Genomic DNA, 24598 nt, shown 5'->3' with positions numbered 1-24598 from the left:
AATCATGAGAATAATTGAAACGTTAAAATAAATCTGCTCAGGAGGCACTCTTTCACACCATTTCTTATTTTGTAATGTTATACTGTATTCTTCAGGTGGGTTTGCATTCATTAATTGCATCATATGCAATTAAATTGCATCATGTAATTCATGTTTATATTATATTAATGTTTCAGGGTGTTTTCTAAGCGAAATCTTGTAGTCGGGTAAAGTGGGTACTTTCAGAAATCAGGGAAAGGGGGTAGCCTATGAAGCCAAGAACGTTTGAGAACCATGTATTAAAAGCACATATAAAAGTAAATAGCAACAGATCTGGGGGGAAATCAGGAGCAGGTTATGAGATCAAAGGCCGAGCAACGCCTGGGGGACACGTTGACAAAAGTTAAAATACGTGAACTTCATCACTTGTTAACAGGTGTCGCAACAGAGAGCCAGCAAAGGTTAAAGGTGGAGATGGTCATCGGTTGTTCACAAGGTTCCATGTCTTCAGAGCCTGCTATATACAGTAGTTTGGAGAGGAAACAGGTATCTGTGTCAAGTGTATTTTTATGCCAGAGACAGACAGAGAGGTATGAGTTTAATTTGGTGGGGTTTTTCTTCAGTTGAAAAAAAAATATCAGTCGTGGTCAACTCAATCTACCACAGAGCATAACTGTGGCCTGCCTATTTTGTTTTACATCTTGGAACCTCAATAGCTCTCGCTACAAGCTCGTATTAAAAACCTGTGTGCGATCAGTAAGGAGGTTCTTGTGAGACGGAAGGCTTGTTACGTCTTTACATTGCGCAAGAGGAGAAAGCATGATGTTTTTGGCTCTGCTTCTTGCAGTCCCTCAGCATCTGATATGAATACGTGTTTGGCACTTTAAAAGTGCTTCCGTCTCTGTGATGGAATCTAAAGATCTGAAGAAGATAGGGGAGACAGCTAGAGGTGTTTCTAATGAAAATGGCTACAGTACCAAATAACATGTAGCCTACTCTGTCTGATGAAGATCTGAGGAGAGTGAAGCAACGACAGCAGCATAAAGGCAAAAAAAAGTTGTGTGTCTCAAATGTCAAGATCAAAGTATTTAGAGCACTGCAAATGATGTGAAGTTTTGATGAGTCGTTATTGGAGGAAAACTTTAGTTAGTGTTGTAACATAATGTCAAAAATATGACATGGCAAAGGGAAACTTAATAAATTACATGATCTATATGAAATCACCAAGTAGATTTTCAAGTATATATGCACAAATACAGGAATAAAGAGTCACGGATATGAAAATATTGTGTTATTATCATTTTATGTTTCAGATCTTTACCTTTATAACCTTTATACAGTTGTCAACTTGTCATCAATAATTATTGCACCCATTTAGTAGACATCCAACAATATATAAAAAGAACAAACATGTAATACATTTAATAAATATAAAATAATCACAATATTAGACCAAGCAATAAAGTGTCTTTTTAAGTCTAAGCCTTTGCACATGATTTGGACATTTTTCATGTAGTGTTCTACAATGCACCAGCTATTACAGCACAATTCTTTACTGGCCGCAGTAATGGTGAAAACAAAACAAAAAAACTTTACTTCTTCACTCCTAATTCAGTTCAGCAAAAGTTTATTTGCCATTTACATAAAAATAGGTTGAAATTAAATTCTTATTGTCATTCAATCAACACTGAAGTTCCAAATGTACAAATACTCTTAGCAACAGCCCATCTGATCATGCTGGGTGAAGGCAGTTTAAGCTGTAAGGTTGCACACCTGAAGCACGCCGACACGCATCACTCACAGGCCAGTTTGCCATCAAAGGAGGAGAGGGTGATGGCGAAGGCTTGCAGGGCGCACATGGGGAAACTGTAGTCCATGGAGAACACATCCTCTGCCACACGGCCAAACTGCATCACAATGTAATCGTCTGGATTCAAGATCAACACAGAGGGAGCAAGTTAGGAGTATAGACAAACTTCACGTGAAATCTTGTCGGAAAATCAAACCTGAAAGACAGTAAACGAACATGGACCATGATGGAACTTCAAACAAATATTGGGTTAGTTTGCTTAGCAATAAGGTGCATGGGTATGTGTTTTTCTATGTTGACTGACTTCTTTGGCCCTGCTTGAGAGGGATGAAGGTCACCATCTATCATGATTCAGAAACTCGGGTAGCAAAATGTTCTCGGAGTATAAAGTCTATTATACTATTCTGTCTTTAATATCTGTAATGTACTCTCTTCCTTTTATTATGTGAACTCATGTCTGTGTGGAGATCCACAAACTCCTGTTCAGCACTTCTCTCGTGCCTTTGACCTGACATACTGTAGATAGTTAGATAGATAGTGGCTAGTTTAATTGGTCCTCGTTAGCACAGGAAATCTCTTATCACCGGGAACATTCATCATGTATCAAGCATCATGTCATTTCTCAGGTGAATGGAGTCTCTGCCTTGCCTGCCTTTGAATCCGCCCACTCCACCGAGTTGACTGCTTCTGGTTTGGCATTGTGACCATCGACAGTAAATAATATGGACAAAGCCTACTGTTGTTTTACGGACTCCTGTTTTGAAGCCTAGTGTGGCCTGTTGCCATCTTGGGGTCCTTGCGCAGCTCACATACGACACAGGGAGGTTTCTAGAGCCTCAGCTCCACCTGCTATTGGTCCGTGATCGGCAAGCTGTGCGATAACTGGACAGGCGACCTGTCAATCACCCCCAAAACAGTCTTTTCTATCGTCTATTTTACTCTAAACAGGTGAGTTATATAAAAATTCAACCCACGTACAGTTGTTATGAAAGGTGAAATTAGCTATATAGGCCATTCTGTAAACATGCTTAATCACTGTTACAAAGTGGGGCATTTTAACATGGGGGTCAACGACGGGAATGACTCCCTTTTGGGTCCAGGCTCAAGTGGCCATTCGAGGAACTACAGCTTGTGCAGTGCTTACCGTTGTCAGGGTGGACGATCTGGAAGTTTTTGACGGAAGCCTGGGTGACTCGGCCGTGGAAGTTGAGAACGTAGGAGTGGCTCTGTTCGTTCCAGCTGGGGGATTTGTTCAGCAGGGTGACCAGGTTGTCTGTGTTGCCGTTGTCGTGGCGGATCAGTAGAGTCTCAATATCCTGGAAAGAAATGGACCCAAATCACAGTCCATATATACTGCACGTGCGTCGCAGAGTTTTCAAAGTTGAGGAACTTTTCATCAACGTACACTTTTTGGATGGATGCACACTCTTTCGTCATTCTCCAGCATGCCAGGGATGATCACTGTCATTTTCCTGGGACCTTTGAAGCCTAGAACATTCTTCTCCTGGAACATGATCATTGCTTGTGTCACAGGTTTTATTTGCTGACATAAAAGGAGGAAAGTTAAGTGTAAAGTATTACGTCTGGACTCACGTAGCAAATTGCTGCGAGCTCTTGCCGGACCGATTCACACTCTTTGATGAAGGGTTTTTTCTCTGGGTTTTCTCCCCCATCGTAGACTGTGAACTTTGTGCCCAGAACGTTTGACCTGAAACAAACTGACCTTATCAGAATGAATGATGCTTGTATCTCCAAAATAGAAACTTTTTTTTTGTTTTCAGCTTGATGACAATGCACTCTTGACATTGTCCAAAAGGTTTTGAAAGGTTTGAAAATCCAAGAGGTCAGAGTATTTTCTCACCCTATAGATCATTCATTTGAAGTGGAAATTTCCAAACTTGGCGTTTCACATGACAGCAAAACAGAGGCGTACCTTAGTTTTCCTATGTAGCTCTTTGTATCTCTGGACAGATCTGTCGGGTCAGTGGAGATGAGATAGTTGGACGTTTTGCACTTCTTCCTTTTTCTGCCTGCCATCAGAAATACCTTCAAGGTGGCACAATGAAGAACGAATCGTAGAATAGACAGAAAATGATAACTTAGACCCCATTTCCACCTGGCATTAAAATGTGTTTTGGGTGATCAGATTGCAATCGGATAGTGCTTGACCACATTAACCTGATTACCTACACCTGGTATTAATATGTGTCACCCCTAGGGAAACACGTACCACTGGGTGGGAATCACTGGCGTAGAGTAGCAGGAAAACAGCGGTGACTGTTGTTGTATGTGGATTGAGAACACATTTGCATTTACTCTTGTGTTCAGTGTGGTCATAATGTGTCCCTGACCACCTCCAGAGATGGTTTGGCCGATCAGATCACAAACCATCCTCATTGTGTCTTGGGTGCATTTACACCTGTACTTTCGTGTGGCCAAGCACTATTTGATCATCTGATTAGCGAAAGCAGATTTGAATGCCAGGTGTAAGATCACATTAGTGGAATTACAACAAGAGTATGTGCAATGACTGGGATCACATTTCATAAAAGTGCCAACCCGCTTGCCGTCCTCCTTCTCCATGTGAAGGTAGTAGGTGGGGTAAAGTCCCTTCTCCATGCCTCTCCTGTCCCTGGTGACCCGGCACTGGATGGTCACGTCTCTGGGAGCGGGGCGCAGGGCAAACTTCTCCAGATCCTCCACCGAGACGGGAGAAGCCGTCTGAAACGACAAATGGAGGGTCACTGAGACGTCGAGGTGGGGACTGGAGTCACTATTTCAATTGCTTCATCAGACTTGACTTGATGTATGAAGAGAAGACTTGGGTCTTGATTTGACATGTACTTTGATGGCTTCAGAAGGTTTGACATGAGATCTTTGTGTTTAAAGTGTAAATTACTTCTTCTGAATTACTGAACTGAATTGAGATTGTTTTCTGAATTTGTATGGAATGATTGAATTTGTTGAAGATCAAACTGGCGATGTACTTGGTTATTATAATATTAAAAATCATATTACATACATTGAAAGGTTCTATTTGTTTTCTTTGATATTAAATTGATACTGGACTCTTGGTAATCTACATTTAGACTTGAGACTGTCTTGGGACTCGAGTAAAGTTGAAGTGAGTGGTGGTTTCCCCACCACTCACTTCCTTTGCTTCCTTTGCTCTGTGTCAAAACTAGTTACTGTGTCAACTTGCATACGTGCCAAATTCACTTCTGAATATATGCTAATGAGCTTGTCATTTACTCGCTTTCAATTTCTCACTCTTTCATTTGAATCACTGTCGGAGGACGAACTCTCCCTGTAATTAGAGTTGAGCGAAGCCAGTCTCCTCGTAGATTTCTCCCCTTTCTTTGTCTTTCTCGTTTTTTTCTCCTCGAGTATTTCCTCGTCTTTGCTGTCATCGCTTATTTGGCACCTGGCTGTGGGGACAACACACACACACACACACACACACACACACACACACACACACACACACACACACACACACACACACACACACACACACACACACACACACACACACACACACACACACACACACACACACACACATATGTCACACACAGAGCATTATTCCATGTATCAAACAACTGTTTTAGAGTATTATTTATTGAGCTGAGCTTGGATTTGCACAGAAGACAGATGACTCACTCACATGTGTTAAGTTGTTTCCTTTTCGGGGTTTGCGGGGCAGGTCTCTGGGCGCAGTCTTCCCTTTCAACGTCACTCTCATCAGATTTATTCGTCTTTGACTTGGTCAATTCCACCACTGAATCTGTCTCCAGGCCTGGAAGCTCCAGCAAATGTTTCTCTGCCAATGGGGAGACGTTTTAAAATACTGTAAGAGCTGAGTGGCAGCATTTGTATGTGTTGCATGTGTAGTGCATTTAACCAACAGCCAGTGTGAATACTAGGGCTGTAGAATACAGTGAGATAGTGGATACATTCACAAACATCGAACAATAGTCTACTCTTACGCTCTTGTTCGTGTGCCTTATCTTTCTTCTCTGTGTCCTCTGAATCTTTCGCTTTGTCCTTCTTTGTTTTCTTCTCCCTTTTCTCCTTGTCTTTATCCTTCTCTTTCTCCTCTCCCTCGTTCTGTTCCAGCTCTGAAAAGAGCAGAAAGTTGCCAACAAATAATTGATTCTGAGGATTCTACTTAAGGTCCCTAGGTGGCATAGTGCCAGTCACTTGTTTGTAACGTGTGGAATCCACACATGTGAGGCTCTCTTAAGGCATTCTATGTATGGATTCATGTCTCGCCTGGATGAGTCCCAGAACAGTATTATTGAGGATATAGTCAATCCTGGGAAGAGCTGTCTTCGGTTCTCGTCCAGGCTGCATAAACACTGGAGAGTCAGCCTCTATTTATGATCTTATGTTTGTTGTTGTTTTTCTCTTATTTTTTTAACTGTATAATTTGTTATGTGTGATGTTGATAATATGTATGTACTCTATGGACCCCCTGTGTGTCTGGAATAAAGTTTGAATTTAATTGAATTGATTAAAGTTAAAGGAAGGTGTCTTCTAGATTAACACAGGCATACATGAAAACACAGGCCAGGATTACTGACTGGGCATGCATTTGTAATGAAACTGTACATTTGGGTAACACTTTATAATACCGGTAAGTCATTTATAAGCCTTTAGTTAATGATGAAAATCACTTACAAAAGATGAATATACATTTGTAGATGATTAATGAATGCTATGTTAACATATCACAAATGTGTTGTAAGTCATCTATAACCCTTTAGTAAATGAAGTGTTCCTCACCTACAATTCATTTATAAGGCTTTCTGCATCCCATAATCTAAAGTGTAAACCATTCATCACACATAAATGTGTTACATACAAGGGGGGTAGCTCTGTCAAGCCAATGTGGAAGTGCACTTAAACCTGCATTCTTTCGAATGGCCTGCAGGGGGCGACCCATTGGTCTGTGGACATGTAGGGCATTTTGGTCAATGCCATCTTGGATCTCGACACAAATCCAGGGGTTTCCCACAGAGCACGGCCTGCTATTGGTCCGTGATCGGCGAGCTGTGTGATCAGTGGACAAGTGACCTGTCAATCACGCCCCAAAACATAGTCTGCAACTACAACATGGTCTGAAACTAGCAATTGAGACCATGAACACATTAGGAAGGTGCTTACTGAGGCCATACTTGAGGCTTCAAAACAGAAGTCCACAAACCAATGGGTCGCCCCCTGCAGGCAAAGAGGACACTTCAGCATTGGCGTCAATTTTGACAAACAGAGCTACCCCCTTGTATGTAACACATTTATGTGTCATGAATGGTTTACACTTTAGATTAGGGGATGCCGAAACCTTGTAAATGAATTGTAAATTATTTACACATAATTTACAACAGGTGAGGAACACTTCATTTCTTAAATGTTTATAGATGACTTACAACACATTTGTATGTTAACATAAGATTTATTAATCATCTACAAATGTATATTCATGTTTTGTAAATGGTTCGTTCATCATTAACTAAAGGCTTATAAATGACTTACGACTGAACATTATTATAAAGTGTTACCCACACGGGGAATAAAATATGCCAATTGCTTCATCTCACGTTTGGCTTTTTCTTTTTTCATGCCTTTCTTCTTAGTCTTTTTCCCATCTTCCTGGGCATCAGTCTCCACTTCCGACTTTGGCTCCGCCTCTTTCTCGATGTCCAGGTTCATTTTCCTGGGGGTGCCGGGCCGTTCAGGAGGCATCTCATCTGACGTCATCGTTGTTGTCAGGCCGCACTCACTGAGAGTGATCTCCTCCAGTGGATTATCATGGGCATGTTCAACCTGAGCATCTATAGGAGACAAAAAGAAAAGTAGGTAACCCTTCCTTTTACAGTCCGGTAACCAGGTATTTTACCTGGTAACTACCAGGTATTTACCCAGAAATTACAAGTATTTACTGAGTATTTACCTGGTAATTACCCGGTAAATACCAGGTAGTTACCCGGTATTTACTAGATATTTTTGTGACAACTACCAGGTATTTACCCATAATTACCCGGTATTTACCCAGTAATTATAGATTATAAACCTATTACCCATCAATTCATGTAAATGTGACCTGGTAAATATCTGGTAATTACCTGGTAAATATCTGAGTTATTATCAATTTAACACGGTCACATTACACAAATTGATAGGTAATAGTGGAGGTTTATAATCTATAATCCATAATTGCTGGGTAAATACCTGGTAGTTGTCAGGAAAATATCTAGTAAATACCTAGAATTTACTGGTAAATTATTACCCAGTATTTACCCAGTATTTACTGGTAAATTAGTAAATACCTAGTATTTACTGGGTAATTACCGGGTAAATACCTGGTAGTTTACCAGGTAAATAATACCTGGTAATTAACGGACTGTAAAAGTAAGAGTTACCGAAAAGTATACAACCGTTTTATTAACTGTTAAAATACATGTAGTAATACTGTGGATTTTTTTTTTTAGAAGTTACATCTTAAAAATGACTGACCAAAGTTACATTGGTAAAGTTGTAAAAGATGCAGTTGGATTGTTCTACATCACAAACGAATAAATAATTCTTATTCATATTATTGCAAACCATTCAAGGAAGTGTTGCTCTGAGATTGGCTGATCAGCAGAGCCATGTCATCGGAGCTGCCCGCCTTGTGCTTCCAGTTCTTGGGCCGAGCGTCTCGATTGGCCGTCACCATCTGAGTGTCGGCCCTCCTCCTCTGCTGCTTCTTTATCAGAAGGGTTCGCTGTGGGACATTTAGTATTAAACTCAACTGTCAACTCTGTCTCTCCATACAGTTTCTCAACTGGAGCTACCACTACAGATCTCATCTTCTTTTCTTAGGACTCTAGTGATAAACAACAGGTATAATGAGACATTCTCTATGGCCATAAGCATGCTAACATTATATTCTATTATTTAACTTGAGTGCAAGAAAAACCCACAATGTCTTTCCAAAAAGGGGCAAGGTAGATTTTTGATGGTAAAGGTCATTTTGATGGAGTTTTGTTTCTGAAATAATTTAAATAATTAATTGTAATATTATTTAGATTATTAATTTGTATTGATTTATGGAATTTCGAAATAGTTACCCTGACAACTGAGGATGGGAACATGGATGCAAGCTTTTAGGTGTAGTAGCCTAACCCAGTGGTTCCCAAATGGTGTGCCTTGAGGCAAGTCCAGGTGTGCCTTGGGATTTTGTGACCACCATACATTATTGCAAATAGCCTTCATACTGCACAACTATACAAAAAAGTTGTTGTGTTGCTGCTTTTATCTAGTAATTTTACAAAGTTTCAAATGAATTTCCTGAATTATTTTGGTAATAAATATTTCACTTGAAATATAGTTGTTTGTCAAACGTTTAGAGTGATAACACGTGTTATAGAGGCTATTTTGCACGGATTTGCAATTAGGCTTGCCTCAGGCACAAAAAGTTTGAAAACCACTGGCCTAACCATGCACGTTTTCCTATTTACAAAAAACAACAAAAACAGTTGCAGAATACCTTACACACTCATTAAAACAGTCCAAAGAGTAAAGGACAGAATCTAATTTAGGCCTGGGTAACAGATTCAGTTGTACTGTAAGCCAACTGGTGATTTCATGCTAGTTTCTAGGTAAACTGCTGCCTCAAGTAGGAAGGTTATATTTCTTTGCAAGGCTATTAGCCTACCTCGATTGCACGAGTCACAAGGAAAAGTATAGCTACATTGTCCTACTGCCCTAAAGTATGGCATGTGATTTATCCTTTTTTATGCAAATAGCAAAATAGGCCTGTTGTTGCCCCAGCTGTGATGATTGGAACTACAGTTTTACATGTATTTTGTTATACCCACCCAAAGGTAGGCTATTATCATTCACACTATATGAGGGTGGAACCAAGCCAGCTCATGACCTACTGAATTATGAGTGACCATAAAACATCTGGTTTGGCGCAAAAACAAAAAATAACAATGGGGGGGGGGTTGAATTTTTGATTCCTCCTCATCAGTCGTGAAATCCAGCTAGTCTGACAAGCAATTGTGATGTCATCAGGTCATGGTGGTGACACACAGTCGGGTCGTGGTTTGAAAGTAAATGTAGTCGCAGGCTTCCTGATTCCTTATATACTTATCGCTTGGTTGCACCTATGACATCATCAGCGATGAACGATTAAACGTTTATGACATCATAGATGATTACGAGGATTATGACATCATCGGTTACGGCATCACCGGCATCATGATTCATCGCGCTATTGTGATCTCATCCTCGCGGTGTGTGTGTGTGTGTGTGTAGTGATGTCACTCAACTGGAAGTGTTGTCACGCAATTGCTCGACTGTGATGTCATCAGGTAGTTGTGATGTCATTAGTGATGTCACTCGAGCAATTGTCTTAGTTAATAGGTCAAGTGGTGTCATTGGTGTCACTGAAATGTGTCTATAATAGCAAGGGTCATGGACGTCTTTGTTAGGGGGGAGATGCAGCCCATCAATCTTGACAGCTATATGTGAAACAGGTGCAAGTCCTACTTTAGCCAGACACATCCCCATGTAAACATCATCAATGGGAAGAATGGGAATGGACTTGGACATGTTGTATACGACCAAGGCTGTATAGCCAGACAGGAGGAAGCCTCCACCACTACCGTAAGGGGGGTATGAGTCTGACTTTTGCACCTGTACAGGGATATAGTACTTGCTCCCTCTGTGTCGAATGGGTCCAACATTCTGGATCAGATGGCCGGAAAAGAGGTGCTTGCTCACCATCCATTTCAAGAAGAGTATTTGCTTCAAGGTGAGGTTGTAGAAGGAGTCATGGAAGTCCCACTGCAGAATGTCATTGTGTTCGCGCTGCTCCTGCTCCAGAAGCTTGTTCAGTCTCTGCTTCTTGAATCTGCCACCTGCCGTACCTAAGATGAAGATCCTCCTGATCCACACGCCATTGTGTGATCTCTCGTTGGCCCAGGTTTTGCGCAGGACTTCTCGCCGGTCGTAGTTCTCGGGGGAAGTTTGAACGACCAGCAGAAGGAAGACTTCAACTGATTTGTCAGCTCCTCCACATTTCTCAGGATGGTCCAGCAGCATGGGGAAATGGCGACAGTGACGGTGGTAGTTGTCTTGGATGTGACCAGGAAGAGAGGTGAACGCGTGTGACGTTGGCTGCAGACACATTTTGTTGACAACTTACCCAGGAAGAAACATAAAAGCTGCTACTGTTGGGTGTCCTGTTTGGACCGGTATGCTTGCTTACATATTACCTGGTGGGGATTGGTCACAGTTACATGGTACACATAGAGATAGATGGACAAGAAAGCTCCAGTCAAGGGGGCATGGTGGCTCAGTGGTAGAGCTGTCGCCTCACAGCTAGGAGGTCCTGGGTTCAATTCCCACCTGGGACGCTGTGAGCGCTGAATAAGGGCCTTTCTGTGTGGAGTTTGCATGTTCTCCCCATGCCCCCTGGGGGTTTCCTTCATGTAGGAATCCCTCACCAAAACGTGCAATATCCTGGTAGCTGAAGTGGTGCCTCCTCTGGTTGTTCGGTGCGCCTGTTCGGAGGGAGGGGAACTCATTGGAATAGCGTGATCCTCCCACGTGCTATGTCCTACCGGTGAAGCTTCCCCCTGTCAGGTGAAAAGAAGCGGCTGGCTACTGCCCATGTCTCGGAGGAAGCATGGAGCCAGTTCCGTGCTCTCCCCAGATTGGCAGAGGGTGGAGCAGCAACCAGGATAAATAATAAATTAAAAATTAGCACAAATGGGGGATAAAAATGGGATAAAAAATCGGGGGGAAATATGAAAAAAAGAAAAAAGAAAAAAGAAAGCTCCAGTCAGCAGAAAAGTCATTACAATATTCAATTTCATCCTTGATACTCTCGCTAGAGCAGGCCTCTGTCTACAGGGAAGGATTTATGACATGATGCCCTGATGGTGTCACAATGACTATGACATCATCAGTGGCAAATGACCGATGATGTCACTATATGCTTGCAGAGATCCCTGTGTCTCGCTTTATCATTATCATCATCATCATCATCATATATAAAGGAGTATTGTGGGTTCTGTCTTTTTGGAAGGAAAAGAGGTAGCGGCACTACTTTCCAAACATGGCCGCCGACGTCTTTTCCTTCAAAAAAGACAGATTATGTGAATTTTGGATTAATATTTAATCGTGTGGTGAGTACCCGAAGCATAACATGTATTTTGGCACCGTGAGATGTGTGTTTTGGCAGATTTTTCACAGCTGTACCATTAGCCTCCATTCTATGGTGATAATTACTAACTTCACGACTGCGATTGTGGTTTTTGGTTACACTCAAGCAATTGTGACATCCCTGAAGATGTCAGACATTGTGACATCATTGTGATGTCATCAGTGAGTAATGCCATCAGTGATACAAAGTTGGCAAATTGTGCGCTGCGCATGCCAATAGCGCAGAGATGATGTCATAGGCATTGTGACGTCATCAGTGATGTCACTCTGAACCTTAGTTGGTGACCAAATCGGCACGCAAATCGGTCTGGACAAAGCCAGATAGATACAGTATAGGGCCCACGCTGAAGCGCTGGCCAAAAACGTATAAAAATATACTGTTATATTGTATTGTTTGTTTATTTATTTATTTGTTTGTTTATTCATTCATCACATTATTAGACACTGATGATTAAAAATAGTGTAAACAGTAAAATACAGAATTCAGGTGTTTTGCGGTAAAAGTGGGTCTGTCTCCTATTGACTTTGTCCTGCCAGAGCGGCTCTCATGTAAAAAATAGTGAGGATCACTCATCTCCACATCATTACTGGAACTTACTTTTAAATAAACCGATACTGACATAAAACTTCACACTGAAAATAAATAATGATTCTCTTATTTGTTTACCTGGAGGTCCAGCTTCTGTTGACGCATATCTGGGTCCTCCATGTCTGAGTTAATGGTAAATAAGACTCGCTGCTGCAAGATCCCTTAATCACAGTAGGCCTACAAGATGATCAACGATGTCTGGGAATAACAGAGGGAATATAGCATCAAAACAACTCCATGCGAGAAAGTATTCATAAGCAGAAAACTCAGCAATTAAATATGGAGCTGTGGGAGTGTTTCCTTCTCCCAGCTCCAACTGACAGTCTCCACCTGCATGTGGCAGAAGGCAAAGTGGATTAAAAGGGGATAATGCTCTTAAACTGCACAGCTCAGTCAGTATAACAAACAGTCTCAGGCAGAGTAGAAACTACAAATGAGGCACAGACTCAAGTGAGGGTGGCTATGAGGCATTCAGGAAGGATGTAGACAGGTCCCAGGTCAGAATTCTGAATACCGAGTCGGAGTTCTGACTTTATATTCTTGGAAATCTGAGATTAATCTCATAATTTAAATAAATTATTCAAATGTGGCCCTTCAAGGAGTGTAGTTTTGGAAAAATCAATTCACTGGGTTGATGGCCACCCCCCACCCACCCCCTGTTGTGCCTAAAGAGATGAGGTCCTGTGAATCCTCTGCTGCAGCCCACTTCAGTGCACACCCCGCCATAGGCTTATTGCACAACAGCAACATGCAAAACATCATTATTTTGGATAGGATCAGAGATTTTAATCAACAGGCATATCTGATGAAGTATCTCATAATAAATGTTCACAGTTAAAAGTCACTCTGAATCAATTATTTCCTTAAATCATCGACTACCTGCATTATTTTAGTAGCTTCCTCCAAGAAGAGAGCCGTTTTCCCCAAGTGTATTTTGGTTGTGGAACGAAGCGTACAGATTCTGCAGTGAAGTGCGACACCGGAAGAGAAAGCAAGGTGGAAATGTTGCTAGGATACAGAGCAAGGTAAACACACAGCTGATCCACTCGTCTGCTTCACTGAGAGAGAGGCTCAACAACTATCTATTAACTACGAAATTGCATTAGTGTTCTTTTAATCAACTGTCCTGAAATGTACGATTTTAGGATACGCTAAAGAAAAATTGTAATGGAGGCGAAAATAAAGGTAGGTTTGTTAAAAACACAATTTAAATATTTTAACGTTACCTAACTTTAGTTGTTGGCTTTGAGTTTATGTTATCTGTCAATTGAATGTAATATTGGGTTTTAACGATACATTTTAAACTAACGTTAGCTAGCTGTAGCTAATGCTGTTAGAGCTAAGATCAAAAATGTGTCAGTGGTTGCAGTGATGCAGTGGTTCTCAACGTAGGGTCCGGGGTCCACCATGGTTCCAGGGGGTCCCTGGTCTAATTATAATGTAATGTTTTGTAGGTACCAACACCACACTCCCTGAAACCCAAGGTGATGCTATGGTAAGAACCAGATCCATTATGTTAATTTAGACTTGATCAAATTATGTGCAAGACTTCATGGCATCTTTAACCCTGATTCCCTCCACTGTGTGTCTTCAGGACACATGTAAGCTACAGTGACATGGAGGAAATCGACAAAATGCAATCCATTCCCCAGTTGGAGAGGTTTCTATCCTAATTAATGACTAGAATTACATCCATCTTCACACAGACACACGTGATTTTCTGACTATTCTCTCTCTCTGTGTGTGTGTGTGTGTGTGTGTGTGTGTCTCTCTCTCTCTCTCTCTCTCTCTCTGTCATAGTGCTTTATGCAGTCTGTTTCGTGTTGACACACCTGAGCCGAGGAGAGGAGTTGAGCTGGAGTTGTATGTCCAGACTGTGCTGTTCTGCAGAGAGAGCAACTTCAGCAGAGAGCAAACCTCTGCTCTCCTGTCCATCATCAAGTGCGTCCACCAGGCTAACACAGGTGAGTGGGGTCATGTCACTGGAGCCTCTCACTGCTGCGGAGCTGGCAGGCTTTAGTTTGAACCAAGATGGTGTAAAGATTCAGAATCAGGCTTTTTTTTTCATCACTGGAATCAGTGATTCCAGTTTCAATCCAGTTTCAATTCCAGTTTCAATCACTGGAATCAGTGATTCCAGGAAAGGCTCTTACAACAATGGACAATCTTTCTTTATGCAGTGGTTTCATGAAGCCATGCAGGGGATAAGGAACAAGTTGCTAAATAGTCAGTTGCTCAACTAAGCAGATGAGGTAGTTGATAGGCCAGTGGTTCACAAAGTGGGGTCCTTGAGGGCATTCCAAGGGGTGCCCAGCAAGCAAAAAGGGTAATACTTTATTTTCACAATTCAACCATAAGTACCAATGACAGAATGTATGACTATTTTGGACATGGGTTTCATACACTTTCTGTAATAAAATATCTGAAAGTGTGACGACCCTCCCACTCTCCTGGCACTGTCTTGCAGGAGACTGGTTTTGGGGTCATTAGGCTGATTGGGTGCACCTGGGCCCAGTGCACTCACTGGGCTTAAGAAGACCTTCAGACCATTCAGTCTGTCTCCCTTCTCACATTGATGCACCGTTTGTTCTGTTTGTTTAATGTAGTTTCTGTTGACTTCACTTGTCTAGTAATTTTTTTTAATTTATATTTATTTTTTTACTTTTACTTTGGTGTATGACTCCCCTCATTGTTGCAAGGAAGTAACAAATGTGGGGAGTCATACACAAAGTAAAAGTTAAAGCAATAATTAATAATTAACTAAAACTAAGGGGGGGGAAACTAGACAACACCAACTACATTACATTACATACAAACAAAAGAACAGAATAAAAGGTGCATCGGCAAAGAGGGAGAGAGACTGAATGGTCTTAAGGCCCAATTATACTCTACGTTAAAGACGGAGACGGACAGAGGCTGTCCATACTCCGCGTTCATTTCGTGCGTTTTCTGTCCGTCATCTGAAAGCTTACGGATACACATGAAACGGAGCAAAACCACACACACACTCATACATTTGACTCTCTACTGCCCACTGGTGAAACTCCAGGCTCCTGCACAACACCAGGAGAGTGGGAGGGGGAGGGTAATCACAAAAGCTCAAATCTTATCAGATGGGGGACCCTGGGACAAAATCTTATCAAATGGCGGTCCGTGGTCTAATTTGTGTCAGTTTAGGGGTCCTTGACATGAAAAAGTTTGAGAACCACTGGTCTATTCAACTAAATCAGTAGCTAGAAAATGCTAATCTTACAGTAAAGGCTCTACCCTTCAGTTGCATAGGTGTGATTGAAATACTCTTTAATCTCATGTGGGATGTTTGTGCTCACAGAAACCTCCCTCAGCAACATGGAACAGTGTTTTGAATACTGCTGCGAGCTTCTGCTCTGTCACTCAGTCAGGGTGCGTAAAACCCAACAGCACACTTTTATTTCCAACTTATTTATATTATTATTTTGACACCCACTGTTTCTGTATGTCATCTTTGAAGCCTTCCTGCTTTTGATCTTGATGTTCCGCTGTCCTGCCTTCTGTAGCGGCCGCCCTTCACTATCAACCTGTTCAGCTCTGAGGAAGTGACACATATCTTGAAGTACATCCACGACAGCTATATCAGACACTACAACCTCTACAAATATATTTTCACTCCACAGGTAGTGTGACAGGACATTTGGATTATTCTGCACATAAAACTGTTGTTTTGAGTAAGAAAGGTTTGCATTGCAAAGCTCGTCATATTTTCCCCATACTTATTTTCACTAGTTGACTGCCAATTAAAATGTGGAGTAATAGTGAGCTTGAAAAGTTTCAATTTTCTCCATTTCATCTTAGGTACAACTTGATCTGTCTCTGTCTTACTCTGGGATGCCAGAGGAAGATGACCCTACCATTGAAGACTCTGCTGTTCCAGGTATTATTATTATTATTACTACAGGGGATCTGCAGCTTGTGTAATAATTTCCATGCTAGCTGCAATTTCATTTAATACCAATTTAAAAACTAAAATGACAAAACAAACCTGGCAAAACCAGCCTATTTAGGTGAACAAAGTTGAAGGAATCTTCTGAAACTATAAATAGGCAGTGTAAGGAAAAGGGGACATGCAGCACAAAGAAACCTGTCATTACATGGTGAGAAGAATAAGATCTTATAATAGCTTTTAAAGCCTTTCATTTAGATCAATTTAGACTTTTTCCTACTTTTTTAAGGACCTGCGATGACTATTATTGACCTACTGCATCCGCATCAAATCATATTTGTTCTATTTGAGGTCAGAGGACACAGATGACCTTTATCCATTGATACTTTTGAGCCACTATGGTCAGTGAGTCTTTATACTTGGGGGAGAATATTTTAAGTACATTTCTTGTATTCCTGGTAGCAGATGTAGAAAATTGGATGGAAAACGAATCCAAAGCAGCACAAGAGAAAGACCAGTTTCCCGAAACACAGGAAACAGTGACCACAGAGCCAGAAGGAGCCACACTGGGTAGGCTCCCAAATCATACCAGGGACACAAGTAATTGTGCAGAAATCACTTTCTACATTACACGTCTTCTGTTGTTACTCATGCAAGCCAAGTAGTAACCAATCAGCGGTTCATGCTTTGTTTCTCGTCTTTCAGGTTCCGAATCCGAGCTGAAGGCAATGATACAGCAGCAATTCAGAGAGGAGATGAGGCTCATGTTCGGCCAACTAGAGCAGCGACTGAAAGAAAGTGCAGATCAGCTCAATACCACACTAGCTTCCATTCAGCCCAATCCCCAGGGGAAAAAATAATTATTAATTTAAAACACTGGACTTGTATAAATCTCTGTTTTTTCGTTTTATAGTGTTTGTCATTTCGAAGTGTTAATTTGCTACAATGCCATCAGCTAGCCACTCTGTCAAAGCATAAGCACTCACACAGCAGAGGAAACTCAAAATCAAATCTTGTTTTTAATTATTATTATTATCATTCATAAAACTTGTTTTCTTCATGTGTACAATTATTGTACATTTCCCAGGCATAGAGGCAGGTTCTTTCAGGAAAAGCAGCACTTAGCAAACTGAAGATGGAGTTGAGTAGGGAATGCTATTGGTTAGTTAGAATAGGAAATACAGTTTCTCTAAGTGGATTTCCTAATAAGGAATGTCAGCATGCAACGGCAGGAAGAAGGATTTTCTACCAAACACGTTCTAATACTGTACCTGAATGTTTCAGATGTATCTTTTCATTTGTGATTGAGTCCACTGATATTGATTAGTAACACTTAATGTTTAATATGGCCTATCTTCTTGGAAACCGAGCTTAAGTATATGTACACATAATTAGTTACAGTACGTTAATATCACACGATGCTCAGAAATCCATGCTCTCCTCAGTTATAACTGATAATTAACAGTTAATAAAATCCTTAATATACATACCGGCAATACACCTTGATGCAATGTGTTTTAGCCTGATATCAGACTGAACTGTCAACTTGTTACCCTCCGTTGAAAGAGCCAAAACTCAGCTCAGTGGAGTGGGTGGATTGGAAGGTCTGGACCCAGGCAGATGTGTTTTATCAGCAGATTGTGCATTGTGTTCAGCACTGACTTAAAGTGGCGCTGCAAATATTGTTCTCTGCAAATGTTACAGTATGGCCCGACTTGAGGGATCGCAAATGAGATCTTTGACCCACCAATTCCGATCAAAGGGCAGATATGGATGAAGCTGTGCACCTTAATCTATAAATAACAGAGGCGTTGTGCACATTAAGGCATACAAATGTCCTGGTCCCTGAATTCCTCATCTGGTACATAATCTGCAGTAAACACGGCTTGACCAGACGTACAGCGTTAGGAAGCTCACGACGTCACATGCACACGGACACATTATTCAAACGACATAAAAACCAATGCAGCCAGAAATGAGGTTGACCTTTAAGTATCAAAGTCCTCCAGGTCCAGCAGCATGATCTTAGCTGTGTTCTGGAAGAGGGCGGCCCGGTTCTGCTGCTCCCCCTTCTTCACCCAGTGTCCGTAGATGCGGAAGGCGCAGCCGTCGATGAGTTTGCGGATACCGCGGAGGGAGTAAGGATCTCTGGCCAGCACCTCGCGGGTCAGCGGCCGGGTCCGGCGGTAGCGACTGTACATCCTAATAGAGGCCAGCACAGTCACGATCAGCACCTGGGGAGGCAGCAGACATTAACAGTGAGGGAAAGGACTTTTTGTGCTTCATGTAGTATCCCTATTCTTTCGGACACTCAATAATGTGTTAACAGTTAACCACGGCTCACCCGAAATGACTTTCTGGGACTGAAGAGCCGCACGTTCTCCTTCTGATACTGCCTGAAGAAGGGATGGGCCAAGGCTTGCTCAGCATTGAGACGGAGAGCAGGGTCCACCACCAGCAGCCTGGAGATCTGAGAAGCACAGAGAATAATTGGGAAAAATAAACATACGTTAACACAGGGATACTCAACTTGCTTTGTCCGGGGGCCACTTTTGCAAAATGACCAGTTAATAAACAAACATTAATATACATTATTCTGTAGTGGATTGTAGGTTTTTGGGGTGTCAGCCAGAGTTTAGTCTCACAATTTTGTGCACACAGCATAGTTGGTTATAGGTTAAGTTAAGTATACTCTAAGTGCCTGGGCACCGAGCAGGTGGCCATATTGACAATTTAGCTGGAACTCAGTCAAACTTTATTTAACATTAGTTATCATTGCGAATTAGAAAATGGTCAGTGGGCCACTCTGCACCCTATCGCGGGCCGCATCTGGCCCCCGGGCCGCAAGTTGAGTATCACTGCGTTAACAGTTTGTTGTACTATATACTATTTTGGAAGATACAAATATTGTATTGTAGCTTGCTCTTGGTACTTAACACTCACAGGCGTTTGAAAATGAGGCCTAGTGCAAACACTGTCCCAAACTAAAAACAATTATATACTTAACAATCACAATAGGACTTAGAGCTGGCCATGACTGATCTCATTGACGAAACATCATATTAGACATTACTAACAGTCATGTCCAGCAACCTAGAAAAGGAGAAAGTGGATGAAGATTTCAACCAGTCTTTAGCTAACATGAACATGAACATTCAGGTGAGAAGTCTGAGAAACTGCATAAGTTAGACATGTTTTCTTTTTTGTATATGTAATTTCTTTTTTTTGGTGTGGGGGGGGGCATTTTGCCTTCATTGGATAGGACAGTAGATAGACAGGAAAGGCGGGAAGAGAGAGGGGGTGACATGTGGCAAAGGACCACGGGTCGGACCGGACCACGGGTCGGACTGGACCCCGGGTCGGCCACGCGAAGGACCAAGCCTTAGTGGTACCAGGTGTTTTTTAGATATTTGAAAGAAAGGCAGAAAAGTTGGTATTTACCAACTAATGAAACTGTACAAACTACTAATTCATAATAATAATGTTCAACCATATGAAACACCTACGTTTGCCAAACAGAAGGCTGCCCAGACACTCCTCCTTGCACTAAAAATGCAACATAGTTCACTGTGGCATCAACGCGCAGACTTCAGCGGTAGGCTTAAACAGAATCAAAGTTGACAGAAAGTGCTCTTACCAGGTCTTTGACAGTGTCCGAGCGGTCGTCCCACTCTGGGGAGCTGAACTGATAGCGACCCTCCATGATCATCCTGAGCATCAGCATCTGTTTGCGGTGCCAGAACGGCGGCGAGCCGGCCAGCAAGGTGAAGAGGATCACTCCACAGGCCCAGCTTAGCACCGTGAAGAACATTCAGCCAGAATGAGAAAGAAGATTGAGCACAACGCGCAGGAATATGTTTTGTGAATCTAACATTGACATTAAAGGAACACTCGGCCCATTAACAACCAGCTTTGTATCATTAGAACATCAGTAGTATATCAGAAAACTGTAAACGGTTTTGAAGTCTGTCATTTAATTTGACAGTTATTGAGTGTTAAAGTGTGGACCAGTGACATCACTGGTCCACACTAACTCAAATGAATAACTCATTAACTCAAATCAACTCTCAAACTGTGAACGGTTTTGAAGTCATTCATCTAGTTTGGCAGTTATTGAGACGAGTTGATTTGAGTTAATGAGTTATTAATTTGAGTTAGTGTGGACCAGTGATGTCACTGGTCCACACTTTAACACTCAATAACTGTCAAATTAAATGACAGACTTCAAAACAGTTTACAGTTTTCTGATATACTACTGATGTTCTAATGATACAAAGCTGGTTGAAAATGGGCGGAGTGTTCCTTTAAGATAGATGCTACTGACAAGGAATGGCAAAATGAAAAATAACTCACAGATCAACCTCTTTGCCGTAGCCTGGGTGCATCTCATCCATCGAGCATTTCAGTATTTCAGGAGCCAAATACCCAGGCGTCCCACAAAGCTCTAATTGATCATAACAGAAGAGACACAATCAAAATTAAGTCTGACTTCTGTCTCTACGGATGAGGAATAAACCCTTCACACGATGGAGCGGACCCACAAAACTCTCGTTAAAATATTGATCTGCAGTAATGCGTTTGGCTTCAGATCACCTCTAAGATTCTCCTCCGGCTGCAGCTGGACAGAGAAGCCAAAGTCGGACAGCTTGATGTGTCCGTGGTCGTCCAGCAGAATGTTCTCGGGTTTCAGGTCCCGGTGGACGATGTTGAGTGAGTGGAGGTACTGGACGGCCTCCAGCAGAGCTCGCATCATACACCTGCAGCACCAAAGGGATGTTTGAATAAGGCGCGTGTTAAGTGTTCATCCGATTCAGACAGTGACACTGACTGCACTGAGTCTTTCCATTGAAATATTACATTACATTATGTCATTTAGCAGACATGTTTATCCAAAGCAACTTGCTGGATTCAGATTAGATTATAATGTAATAACATGTTATACTACTGTAATAGTATTTTGCTTATTGCTTATTTTGTAATAATAGTTTGCTTATAGTCTTGCTTGCCAAACATCCCTCCCTTCCGGGAGAGAGTCTGGCAGCGTAGATCTCCAGTCTCTGGCGAGACTAGTTTGCTTACGGAGTTCATTCTCACCTTGTCTGCTTTTCACTCAGAGTAACCTTTTCTGTGAGGTAGTCAAATAGCTCTCCTCTCCTCATGCTGAAAAGGAAAACAGCCACATTGAGCGATCATACGGATGCAACAAAGATTTCATCAAGAGAGAGAGAAGACATGAAGATGGCTGCAGTGCCCATAATAAAACATGGAGTTGCTGGTGGCAAAAAAGGTGTTCTTGGAGTTGGATCATGAAGAGCGATAGATTATGGCCTCTAGTATTTGAACATGCAAAAAGTAAAAATGTGAACAATAAGACCAACCTACATCCCTTGATGAAGGGATGTAAGCTGAAAAGCATTGGTGGGAACCAATATAATAAAGGCGTTGTAATATCTTTCACTGCAAACAGTGTGCCTCCATCTTTGAGAATGCCCCCCGCTTTTTACACATTTTTCATATTCCAGCACTCCAGGCCATGATCTATGAAACATTTAACAAATAACGTATTAACCTTTCTGTTGAACGACTTTTGTCTTCATACTCACAGGTCAAACACCAAAAATATGAAGGTTGTCGACTCATAGGAATCAATGAGCGTGACTAGGGATAAAAGACAAATGAAAGCGTTTCAGTAATATTGAATTCCTCACGACATACAAATCAAAACATGTTGCGGACCAAAGGAGAATAGAGAATACCAACGTACTAATGGACGAGTGTCCCTTCGCCATGTTGAGGACTTGGATCTCCTTCAGCGTGGAGGTTTTCACCTCTTCTAGCTGCTGGGCCGTCATCTTCTCCGCTGTGATTTCAATGATCTTCACCGCCAGCTCCTGTCCTGTGTTTCTGCGCACACACCTGCGCACCACACTGCTCACACCCCTGACCACACACACACACACACACACACACACACACACACACACACAGCATGGGATAAGATTCATAGGTGTGGCCAAGTCCACTTTGATCAACTCCCAAGTCAGTCACTAGTCATAGGGCACAAGTCTCAAGTCAAGTCAGTAGAACGAAACAAGAGTCCATCAATTCAATATCTTAATTAAAGTGATAATCTAAAAGATCTTCATGTAAGTAAATATGCATTGCATTTTCAGTATTGTAGCTTTTATGAACTGGGTGTCTGTGGAGACAACCCAGAGAAGGTAGGCGGAGCTAACGCAATAGACTCGCTCTTCAACTGCTGTTAGGTTCCAGACAACTCTTGCGTGAAAAAGTATAACAAGCGGGCGTCCGGGTCCGGGTAGTGTAGCGGTAGATTCCCTGCCTACCAAGGCGAGGGGTGCAGGTTCGCATCCTCGTGTTACCTCAGGCTTGGACAGGCGTCCATACAGGCACGATTGGCTGGTGTCTGCGGGAGGGAAGCCGGACTGAGGGTATTTGTCCTGGTCGCTGCACTAGCGCCTCCTCTGGTCGGTCGGGGCGCCTGTTTGGTGCTTAAGGGAACTGGTGGGAATAGCGTGATCCTCCCACATGCTACGTCCTACCGGTGAAGCTCCCGCTGTCGGGTGAAAAGAAGCGGCTGGCTACTGCGCATGTCTTGGAGGAAGCATGGTGCTAGTCTCGGCTCTCCCCAGATCGGCAGAGGGTGGAGCAGCGACCAGGGCAACAGAGGGAAAAATTGGCCAAGTATAATTGGGGAGAAAACGGGGGAAATCGAAGAAAAGCTTAAAAAAATGATAACAAGCTACCTTCCCCCTCCCGGTCTCTGCTAGCATTGTGGGTGGTTACTATGGCTGAACAAACTAACGTCACATAATGCAACAGTGTTCGGACCTCACCTGCAATTACTGTTCATCGTCAAAGAGAACGAAACAGAAATATTTGAGATTATGCCTTTAAAACTGTGTGTGTGTCAGTGTGTGTGTGTGTTCTGTGTGATCTTATTTACACAAGATCTTTGTGATCTATATACACACACACACACACACACACACACACACACACACACACACACACACACACACACACACACACGATTTTCCATGATCATTTTCAAGTTCAATAAACGCAATCATTCCATACAAATTCTGAATTCAAAAACGGGTTTTAATCCATCTATCTGGTGGAACAAATGTTCCTTTCAATCGAATTTATTTACACAATATCTTTTGTCAAGACGAAACAGTCAAGTCGCAAATCCAGTCCCACAAGTCTCAAGCAAGTCTGACTGGAGTCCAAGTCATGGTCTATGGTTTCACCACACACATAGATGTTTGTTTCTTTACTGGACTCACCTGCCAATCACCTCTTTAGGATCATACTTCTGGTAAAACTCTTTGGCCCCCACCCAGTCTGGCAGCTCGTCTCCAACAACTATGTCTTTGGTCATGATGACAAATTATGAATCTATAACAACAACAAACGATGACACCTGTCAATGGGAAATGACTGATGACTGCTGGAAGAGGAAGCCCTGGCAGAACAACCATGTTGATATACATTTCTACCCGGAGTAACTAGCAAGTGTTTGCATGCAGCTGTACAATTTGGTTAGTAGGATTTCAAAGGTATCGTTGTCTACTGACAGTTCCCTCAGGTCTCCCGACTTGCTAACGTTAGTTAGCGATGCCTTTGCTTTGGCCTTTAGCTTAGCAGGTTCCCTGTGCGTACCCCGGAAATTACTTACCATGTATGCCCTCAAAAACGACAAAAATCACAAGACTAGAGGAAACCGAATGAGCGGCCACACTAATAATGCCAACCACAGTCCGAGGAAGCTAACGAGAAGCCATAATTGTATGTGCGAGCATATCCAGCTAATGTTACCAGTAGCACCTGAATTGTTGACATTCTAGTCGTCACATTCCTTTGAAGTTGCAAGAATGCGAATGGAGCAACACTGCCTCCGCGAGGACGGAGTGAAACATGCAAGCTGTCTGTATGCCCCCCCCCCCCATTTTTACACAGTATTTTCAATCATATTTAATTATTATAAAAAACAATATATATATGAATATCAATAATAATATGCAGATGTTTATAATAATTATTTGTCATTATATTT

The 24598-nt window shown here is 42.0% G+C and overlaps 3 protein-coding genes and 1 pseudogene across 4 annotated transcripts; 1 reads left to right on the top strand and 3 right to left on the bottom strand.

Annotated features, from left to right (window-relative positions):
• Window positions 1-1772: 1772 nt before the first annotated feature.
• LOC310775731 (tubby protein homolog) lies at window positions 1773-12716 on the bottom strand (the record flags this gene model as incomplete). The annotated part of the gene is made up of 12 exons (XM_083635872.1): window positions 1773-1906; window positions 2934-3105; window positions 3195-3293; window positions 3383-3497; window positions 3723-3835; window positions 4349-4510; window positions 5060-5217; window positions 5457-5612; window positions 5779-5910; window positions 7390-7623; window positions 8396-8555; window positions 12675-12716. The coding sequence occupies 12 exons, from the start codon at window positions 12714-12716 to the stop codon at window positions 1773-1775; spliced, it is 1677 nt and encodes a 558-aa protein (XP_083491998.1).
• LOC310774892 (N-acetyllactosaminide beta-1,3-N-acetylglucosaminyltransferase 3 pseudogene) lies at window positions 8637-11902 on the bottom strand (annotated as a pseudogene). Its single transcript has 3 exons — window positions 11892-11902; window positions 10259-10980; window positions 8637-8657 (listed from the first exon to the last, which is right to left on the bottom strand). The product of its transcript is annotated as an N-acetyllactosaminide beta-1,3-N-acetylglucosaminyltransferase 3 pseudogene (transcript).
• A 1047-nt stretch (window positions 12717-13763) lies between the features above and the next one.
• cfap119 (cilia and flagella associated protein 119) lies at window positions 13764-17375 on the top strand (the record flags this gene model as incomplete). Its single annotated transcript, XM_083635871.1, has 8 exons — window positions 13764-13781; window positions 14051-14091; window positions 14191-14256; window positions 14397-14560; window positions 15928-15998; window positions 16133-16249; window positions 16428-16506; window positions 17221-17375. The coding sequence occupies 8 exons, from the start codon at window positions 13764-13766 to the stop codon at window positions 17373-17375; spliced, it is 711 nt and encodes a 236-aa protein (XP_083491997.1).
• Window positions 17376-17587: 212 nt separating this feature from the next.
• phkg2 (phosphorylase kinase, gamma 2 (testis)) lies at window positions 17588-24386 on the bottom strand. The gene is made up of 10 exons (XM_083636261.1): window positions 24221-24386; window positions 23829-23940; window positions 22280-22455; window positions 22119-22173; window positions 21610-21675; window positions 21109-21272; window positions 20869-20959; window positions 20153-20306; window positions 18860-18985; window positions 17588-18749 (listed from the first exon to the last, which is right to left on the bottom strand). The coding sequence occupies exons 2-10, from the start codon at window positions 23921-23923 to the stop codon at window positions 18504-18506; spliced, it is 1173 nt and encodes a 390-aa protein (XP_083492387.1). The 5' UTR covers window positions 23924-23940; window positions 24221-24386; the 3' UTR covers window positions 17588-18503.
• Between the last annotated feature and the right edge of the window lie 212 nt (window positions 24387-24598).

Source organism: Poromitra crassiceps (genome assembly GCF_964638095.1).
Source record: "Poromitra crassiceps genome assembly, chromosome: 4".
Classification (NCBI taxonomy): Eukaryota; Metazoa; Chordata; class Actinopteri; order Beryciformes; family Melamphaidae; genus Poromitra; species Poromitra crassiceps.
Note: the sequence above shows the minus strand (reverse complement) of the source record. Positions and strands in the feature narration are given on the sequence as shown.

What these genes read in the sequence shown, in the direction of transcription:
- phkg2 (XM_083636261.1), bottom strand. Translation starts at nt 23,923, where the DNA reads ATGACCAAAGACATAGTTGTTGGAGACGAGCTGCCAGACTGGGTGGGG. An exon ending in CCTAAAGAGGTGATTGGCAG is followed by an intron (nt 22,456 to 23,828) that starts GTGAGTCCAGTA and finishes GTGTGTGGTCAG; the next exon opens with GGGTGTGAGCAGTGTGGTGC. An exon ending in ATATTTTTGGTGTTTGACCT is followed by an intron (nt 21,676 to 22,118) that starts GTGAGTATGAAG and finishes TTTCCTTTTCAG; the next exon opens with CATGAGGAGAGGAGAGCTAT.